This window comes from Macaca fascicularis, chromosome 19 (genome assembly GCF_037993035.2).
Source record: "Macaca fascicularis isolate 582-1 chromosome 19, T2T-MFA8v1.1".
In the NCBI taxonomy this organism is placed as follows: Eukaryota; Metazoa; Chordata; class Mammalia; order Primates; family Cercopithecidae; genus Macaca; species Macaca fascicularis.
This window is the reverse complement of record NC_088393.1, coordinates 42,943,463-42,950,080: the sequence shown is the minus strand read 5'-3', so window position 1 is coordinate 42,950,080 and position 6,618 is coordinate 42,943,463. Positions and strand designations below refer to the sequence as shown.

General features: G+C 57.0%; 1 protein-coding gene and 1 long non-coding RNA gene across 3 annotated transcripts; one reads left to right on the top strand and one right to left on the bottom strand.

The window, feature by feature from the left end:
* The first annotated feature begins 216 nt into the window (after nucleotides 1-216).
* LOC102145623 (uncharacterized) lies at nucleotides 217-5,263 on the top strand. Its single transcript, XR_001487234.3, has 2 exons — nucleotides 217-1,151; nucleotides 4,446-5,263. It is a non-coding gene; the product is annotated as an uncharacterized lncRNA (long non-coding RNA).
* Nucleotides 693-4,296, bottom strand: ZBTB32 (zinc finger and BTB domain containing 32). 2 transcript variants are annotated; one of them, XM_074023227.1, is made up of 6 exons: nucleotides 4,263-4,296; nucleotides 2,214-3,197; nucleotides 1,891-1,964; nucleotides 1,714-1,782; nucleotides 1,424-1,588; nucleotides 693-1,246 (listed from the first exon to the last, which is right to left on the bottom strand). In XM_074023227.1, the coding sequence occupies exons 2-6, from the start codon at nucleotides 3,092-3,094 to the stop codon at nucleotides 972-974; spliced, it is 1,464 nt and encodes a 487-aa protein (XP_073879328.1). In that variant the 5' UTR covers nucleotides 3,095-3,197; nucleotides 4,263-4,296; the 3' UTR covers nucleotides 693-971. The 2 variants fall into 2 exon arrangements, with proteins under 2 accessions (XP_073879328.1, XP_015297383.3); XM_015441897.4 differs by having other exon boundaries at nucleotides 1,714-1,964.
* Nucleotides 5,264-6,618: the final 1,355 nt, after the last annotated feature.

Below are 6,618 nucleotides of genomic sequence, written 5' to 3'. Positions count from 1 at the left end.
CGCTTCTTCCGCCGGCAGCCAAGGCGCGAGGGCTGGGACTGCTGGGTTCCCGGCCAGGACCCGGAAAGCGGGTTGCCGGGTCTCCGGGAGGTGTGGTCCTAGCCCCAGGCTCCTCCCATTGTTCTTGGCGAGGCCGGCGGCCCGCGTGGACTACCACTCCCAGGGTGCCGCGGGCTCGGGCCCCGGGACCCTGAGGCCCTGGGAAATGCAGTTCGCGGTTGCAGGAGGCGTGGGCTGGAGAAGGAGCGGTGGAAGGCATAGTCAGTCTCCGTTCCCGGCGCGATCCGGCGGCGGTTCGGCACGGCCTGGAGGGAAGACGCCGGAGAGGCCGCGGTCTCGGGGTCTGTGTGCTCCCGGAGAGGAGGCGGGTGGCCGAAAGCAGGGTCGGAGCACACGTTCCTCTCTCGCTCGGGCCGAGCGCTCCCAGATCAGACTCCGCGCGCCGTGGATTGCACTGGAAGGGGCGAGTGACTTGCGGTCGCACAGCCCCCACCAGCCTAGGACCGGCATGCCGCGAGGTGTGCCCGGACACCGAGCCCTCGCGGCCGGCTGCCTCCTGGGGAGGACTGGGAGCCTCGGGGGCGGAGGAAGTGTCCACCCCGCTGGACGGCGGACGCAGGACCACCAGGGGCCGCTACAGGACAAGGGGCGTGGGCGAGGGTGTGCACAGACTAAACTTGGCTTTCTAGTCCTGAAGGGAGAGCACAGGAAACTCTTTATTATGGTGATGAGATCGACAATCCCCCCCCACTACTGTTAACCTTCGCTTCTGCACACTTCAGTGTCCTCACCCTGTAGGGCTCGCTGGCCTGGGCTTCTGCGACCCGCGATCGTCCAGGAGAGGGCACTCGGTGCCCTTTCTGGGGCGGAATTTGCTAGGCCGCCGTAGCAGCGGTGCCAGGTCAGAAGCCTAGCCGGCCCGCTTTTCGTTCTTTAATTGGACTCTTGACTAAGACGCTACCGACACCCCGTCAGGTGGTGGAGGAAGAAGGACAACAGGGAGAGGTCGAGGGCCGAGACGGCCTCGAGGAGGAGTAGAGGAAGGTGGAGCGGATGGTCCATCCTGGCGGGAGTTGGCTGGGCGAGTGACCGCGCATGTGCGCCTGCATGGAGGCCACGCTGGGACAGCCGGCCCCGCACAGGGGGCAGCGGTACGGAGCGGCCCCGTGAGTCCGCAGATGCTTGGTCATGGCCGAGAAGTCCCGGGAGCGCTGAGGACAAAGGCTACAGGAGAAGGGCTTCTCTCCTAGAGCGGTCGGAAGGGGAGGCGGGTGAAGGAAGGAAGCGGGCGAAAGCTGGCCAAGTTAGGGGTGGATCGGGCCACGGGGTGAGGGGATTGCGCGGGAACCGGACACGCAGGTGGAGACTCAGGAGCGGAGTTGGGAAGAAAGCTGACAGTTCACACAGGGCGGGGCGCCCATACCTGTGTGGACTCGGTAGTGCGTCTCCATTTGATGCTTGAGTGAAAACCTCTTTCCACAGACAGAGCACGCATAGGGCCGAGACCGAGCAGGAGGGGCCGGGGGAGGGTGCGGGCGAGGTGGGCAGCCTGCCTTGTCCTCATGACCCGCACAGGTTGCAAGTGCACCTGTGGGGACAGAGAAGGCAAAGGAGGGCAGGGCCAGGAATCCCAGCGTCAACTCACTGTACCATTCAGGCAGGAAATCAAGGGCTACAGTGGGGCTGGGGCACGAGTGCCCCGGCCCGACTCACCTTTGTGCCCCTGATGAGACTCTTCCATCTCCCCAGGGCTGAGCTGTGCGGGGCCCTTGGGGAGGGAACCTGGAGAGAACAGTGGGAGGTAGGGGCCCTGCTCAGGCTGGACTCCTGGAGCCCCACCCCAGAGAAGGCACCGTGTTACAGGTGTATGCAGGGCATCGAGGGGCTTACCTGGGGTGGGGCTGGAGGAGGCCAACTGGTTCTGACTCCAGAGCCCTTTGGGGGCATTAAGGGACAGTGGGATCCTGGGATAGGGTGGGGAAGAGTTACAGCCTTGACTAAACCTGAGAGCCTGCCCTCTTCCTGAAGAGGGGGCGTCCCAAATCCTCTCCCCAGGGCTGGGCTTCGGCATGCCCTGTGGCGGCAGCTTCTTGTCTCATCCCCAGCTCAGGAACTGTGCAGTAGAGATGCGGTGCCTTTCCACCCAGCAGGGCTGCCCCTCCTGGGCCACACCCTCCCAGCCTGGAGGCCGGGAACTAGGCCCCTCCACTCACCTCTGGTCCCGCCAGACCTCCTGCCAGGCTCCAGTGGTGGGAGTGCTATGGTAGAAGGGAATACCATATCCGGGCGGCATCAGCAGGATGCTCCACAGGGCAGGCTGGCCCCCCACCAACCAAGGGGCCTCAGCCCACAAGGGCCCCGGGGTGACGCTGGTTTGCAGGGAGCCTGCTGGGGGAAGGGAGCCAGGGAGCTCGCGCAGACTTTCCTCAGAGCCCCCCGGATTCTCCCTCAACCACATGAGCACTCCATTCTTCCCATCTGCTCCCCTTTGGCCAACAGGGGCTTGGAGGCGTTTCTCCTTTGACCTGGTCTGTTCCCGCTGAGCCTCCTGTGTTGCTCCTGCCATCTCAGGGCTGCCTCTTGGTGCCGAGTGCTTGTGCAACATCTCCTGTTCTCTCCCACCAGTTCTAGAAACCTGCTCTGGTTTCTGCTTCTCTCCAGGGTCCCCCAGTTCTCTCTCAGGATTCCTTGAGGGTTTCTCTGGCTCCTCCTGATGTTTCTTCAGGACTGGATCTGGCTCTTTAGCCCTGTCCGCTCGAGCCCTCCAGCATGCCTCTTCCAGGGACTGCACTCCCAAGGCCCTGGCTGCCTCCTCAAGGGGCCTTAGCTCCCCAGGCTGCAGCTCTACACTCTCCCCATACACAAAGTGCAGGAGCTGGGCAAAGGTAGAAGGGCTGATGCCTTCTCCCAGAGCCCACTGGCCCCTGCGGCCCAGCTGCTGGCTGACACCTGCTAGCACCAGGCTGTGGGCGGGGAACTGCTGGCTCCCTACGGTGATCAGAGTATCACATAGTGCTGGCCGGAGCCTGGCTGCTAGCTGTACCAGCCGATCAGAGCCATAGGGGCTGGGCAGTCTTATGGGGAGCAGGGACATTGTGCCTTGCTTGGGTACCAATCTCAGAGGCTCTAAGAGAAAGGCCACAGTGTGAGGTCCATGGTTGAAAGGGGAGGGAGGAACATCTCATCTCATTTCAAGCCTGTGGATGTGAGGGGAGAGAGTGTGAGTTGCTGGTCCTAGATCAGAGCCCTCTGTCCTGAGTGAGCAAATAAAGTAACCCAAGAGAGGATTGGAGCTTATCCAGAATCATAGCAGGTAGGCATGATGGCGAGAGAATGGAAATCAGACCAAATTCAGGACTTAAAGAGCAAGGGCCAGTCAGTTAACAGAAATAGCTAGTAGTGGGTTTTAAGACAGGCATGTGGGAAGTCTTCCAGTTAGCAGCCTCTGACGTAAAAGATATCAGATACTGCCACTTCTGCTTCTCCAAGCCCCTGTGCAGGGAAACACCTCTGCACAAGCCAGGCTTTCTTCAGTACAGACGAGGATCACCACAAAACCCAGTCAACCCCGGCACTAAGGGATGGAGCATGACACAACTTCACCGGAGAGCTTAGAAAGCTGGTGGGTCCTCCCCCAAAAGCCCGTTGTGCCTGAAAGGCAGAGAGGGCAGCATGATAGGGATCCTGGCTGCAGGAACGCAGACGCTAAGGCATCCGGCAGTCATCACCGTGAAGCTGAAGCTTCTAGAACATGTCCTCAGGGAAGGAACCAGACATTCCCATCCAGAGAATGAGGAGAGCAGGTGCAGAAGCCACAGGAGTGGAGGCTCCTGACCCATTGATAGAGAGAGGTTTTGGAGAATGGACCCCTGAGGAGATGGGAGGAAGGGACATGGGGACTGGAGACAGGGAGGCTGTTTCCTCTCAAGATTCGGGTAAGGAGATGGTTTAATTTGTTTTTCATAAGGCAAAAAGTGAAGAATAGAAAGCACCCAACCAGGCAGGAGTTTCTCACACATCAGAACCACCACACTGGCTTTTAAAAAGAGAGCTGGGAACCCAGATACGAAAAGAACCAGAACCTCAGTGTCTTAGCACCCAGCAGGCAGAGTCCTAGGTGCAGGCTCCCTGTGAGCAAGGGCCCTTGGGGTGGGGAGGGCCACACTTGGACACCTCAGGGAGAGGGCTCCAGGTTGGCAGGGAGGGGACAGAAAGAGTTGTGATGGGAAGAAGGCCTCAGCTGGGGAGAGGCCATCACTCACCGCTTGTAGCTTCTTCCAGGACACCGCATGCTCTGAACTACTGTTGGGGCTCCTGGGGCCCCCCCTGGAGCTAGCCCCGCCCCTGACCTCACAGGCCTCCATTGGATGTCCCAAGTATCAGTCTTCCACAGTCCCCCCGAGAGGGTGTGGTTTTCTAACCCTGCCTCTGCCTTCTGCCTGCAGGAGAGACCATCCCTCTACCTCCAGAACACACACGTTCTGCCTCTAGCCTCCTGTCTCCTCACTTTGTGTGTGAACTCCTAGAGTCAAAGCAGTGTATCTGTGACAGCAAGGACCTTGGAATAATCAACCCTGCCTCTGAGTTTCATCTCTGCCATTTACTAGTTGAGTCATCTTGGGCAAGTCACTTCTCTGGGCCTCAGTAACCTCATTCATGAAATAGGGATAATATCTGCTTACCTCATTTGGAGGTGGGGGTGAAGATGAAATGACGTGACGAATATGAGCGTGGTTTGTAAGTACACAGTAGCATTCAGTGGTATGGTCGTTTCTTAGAGATGACGGCAGAGCTTACAGCTGCGGAAGTAAAAAGGACTGAAACATTTGGATCCCAAGAATAGACTGGAGGAGCCAGAAGCCAGCTTCCTCCCTCTCCCTGACTTGGTACTGGGAAACCTCATTTGCTGGCTGGGAATGACCTGGGGGCTGGATGTGTGAGTGACTCAGATCCTCCCATCAAGCTCTGAAAGGGGCAACCCCAGGAAGGACCTGTGGTGGTCTTCGAAGAGAAAAACCTCCTTTTCTTGGGCTGATGACAAATGACATTTCTCTGAAATCAGGACTTGGGTTTCTTTCACTTCCTGCCCAAGGGGTCAAGGTCCCCGGAGGTTTCCCCTCTTTTCACATTTTAGAACTCTTCAATCTGAGGAAGGGATGAAGTCTGAAAGGCTCAAGTTTCTTTTTCTGTTTCTTATTATTCTATTATCCCTGATCCTATAGCAAAATTTTCATTTATCCAATAAATATTGATGACATATTTATTTTGATTCGGGGTCTTGCTCTGTTGCCCAGTGGTACGATCACGGCTCACTGCAGCCTTAGCTTCCTGGGCTCATGTGATCCTCCCACCTCAGCTTCCTAAGAGCTGGGACTACAGGTTCGAGCCTAGCTAATTTTTAATTTTTGGTAGAGACGAGGGTCTCACTATGTTATCCAGGCTGGTCTTGAACTCTTGGCTCAAATGATCCTCCGGCCTTGGCCTCCCAAAGTGCTGAGATTATAGGCATGAGCCACCGCACCCAGCTAATAAAGCATTTATGATATGTGCCTGGTGTATCATATACACACAGGAAATTATTGGGAGATAAACAAGTCAGGTAGTCGGGTACTGGTAAGCTGCTCTGGTGACAAGGCACAGTCTGCTTCCCCATAGGCTTCTCTTTTCTTTTTTTTTTTGAGACAGAGCCTGGCTCTGTCTCCCAGACTGGAGTGCAGTGGCGCAATCTCAGCTCACTGCAACCTCTGCCTCCCAGGTTCAAGCAATTCTCCTGCCTCAGTCTCCCGAGTAGCTGGGATTACAGGGGCCCGCCACCACGCCCAGCTAATTTTTGTATTTTTAGTAGAGACAGGGTTTCCGCCATGTTAGCCGGGCTGGTCTCAAATTCCTGATGTCAGGTGATCCACCCACCTCAGCCTCTCAAAGTGCTGGGATTGCACCCGGCATCCCATAGGCTTCTCTTAAGGGAGAAGGATCTAAGAGTCCTCGTCCCCTCCCAGACCCAAATATTGTATCTCTAAGCTCCCGTTTCTCCCTTTGGCTCCAGGACCCCCAAATGTTCTGACTAGCCTCCCACTCTCTCTCTCCAGACCCACCACACCTTCCCTCCACATGGGTGCGGGCACATGTTAACCCTTCCTAGATCAGACAGGGTGTGTCAATGGGTGAGGCTGGTGGAGGGGCAACAGAGTGGGGAGAGGGGAAGATGAGTCAGAACGAAAGGGAAAATGCAAATGTGAGAGCTGTGTTCATCTGCTACTCTGAACGTTAAGTATTTTCCATTTCTGTGCTTTCTAATTCCTCACACCACCACACCCAGGGACGCATTAGACACCCATATAAAAGACACATAAAGCATCAATCCCTCTGATATGTGTGTATGCAGAGGGAAACACCCTTCCTCCAACACAGAAATACAGAGTCCCTCAAGACAAGGAAGGAGTGCGGAAAGCCCTGAAGGACTAGCCCCAGGGACAGAGGAAAGGTACAGGGGTCTGGACGATTACGTGGTCGCCTATCTAAGTATGGCCCCTTCGCTTTCCAGCCCCACATCATGTGCCTGTGACTCAGCTCCCCCGCTGGTTTGCTCATTGATGATCGAGAGAGTTGGAGACTGCT